The 873-nt window shown below is 52.7% G+C and overlaps 1 protein-coding gene across 1 annotated transcript in view; it reads left to right on the forward strand.

The window, feature by feature from the left end:
• Positions 1–474: 474 nt before the first annotated feature.
• LOC104081994 (complement component C6-like) overlaps positions 475–873 on the forward strand; it is an 11,408-nt gene continuing 11,009 nt past the window's right edge. Inside the window, exon 1 of the mRNA XM_009584936.1 lies at positions 475–655. Coding sequence (XP_009583231.1) covers positions 475–655 — 181 coding nt within the window. The remainder of the gene's footprint in view (positions 656–873) is intronic.

The raw sequence follows: 873 nt of genomic DNA on the forward strand, positions 1-873 counted from the left end.
TGGCCTCTTCAGAGATCTGCTTGGTAGAGCACCATGGGATAATGGAGGACAGGGAGGTGATTAGAGAAAGCCTGCATGGCTTCACCAAGGGCAAGTCCTGTATGACCAGCCTAGTGGCCTTCTGTAATGGAGTGACTACATCAGTGGACATGGGAAGAGCTATGGATGTCATCCATCTGGACCTCTGTAAGGGCTTTAACACAGTCAGTCCCTCACAACATCCTTCTCTCTGAACTGGAGAGGTATGGATTTGATGGATGGTCTGTTTGGTGGATAAGGAATTGGCTGGATGGTCACATCCAGAGAGCAGTGGTCAAGGGCTCAATGTCTGGATGGAGATCGGTGACGAGTGGTGTCCCTCAGGGATCTGTACTGGGACCAGTACTGTTTCATACCTTCATCAGTGACATAGTCAGTGGGATTGAGTACAGCCTAAGCTAATTTGCAGGTGATACCAAGCTGAGTGGTGTGGTTATGACGCGTCAGGGACGGGATGCCATCCATAGGGACCTGGGCAAGCTTGAGAAGTTGGTCCATGTAAACCTTATGAGGTTCAACAAGGCCAAGTGCAAGGTCCTGCACCTGGGTCAGGGAAACCCCCACTATCAATATAGGCTGGGGGATGAAGGGATTGAGAGCAGCCCTGCCGAGAAGGGTTTGGGGTTACTGGTGGATGAAAAGCTGGACATGAGACGACAATGTGCGCTCACGCCCCAGAAAGCCAACCGTATCCTGGGCTGCATCAAAAGAAGGGTCGCCAGCAGGTCGAGGGAGGTGATTCTGCCCCTCTACTCTGCTCTGGTGAGACCCCACTCGGAGAAGTGCGTCCAGCTCTGGAGCCCTCAGCACAGGAAAGACATGGACCTGTTGGAG

The sequence above is a fragment of the Fulmarus glacialis genome, unplaced genomic scaffold (genome assembly GCF_000690835.1).
Source record: "Fulmarus glacialis isolate BGI_N327 unplaced genomic scaffold, ASM69083v1 scaffold4469, whole genome shotgun sequence".
In the NCBI taxonomy this organism is placed as follows: Eukaryota; Metazoa; Chordata; class Aves; order Procellariiformes; family Procellariidae; genus Fulmarus; species Fulmarus glacialis.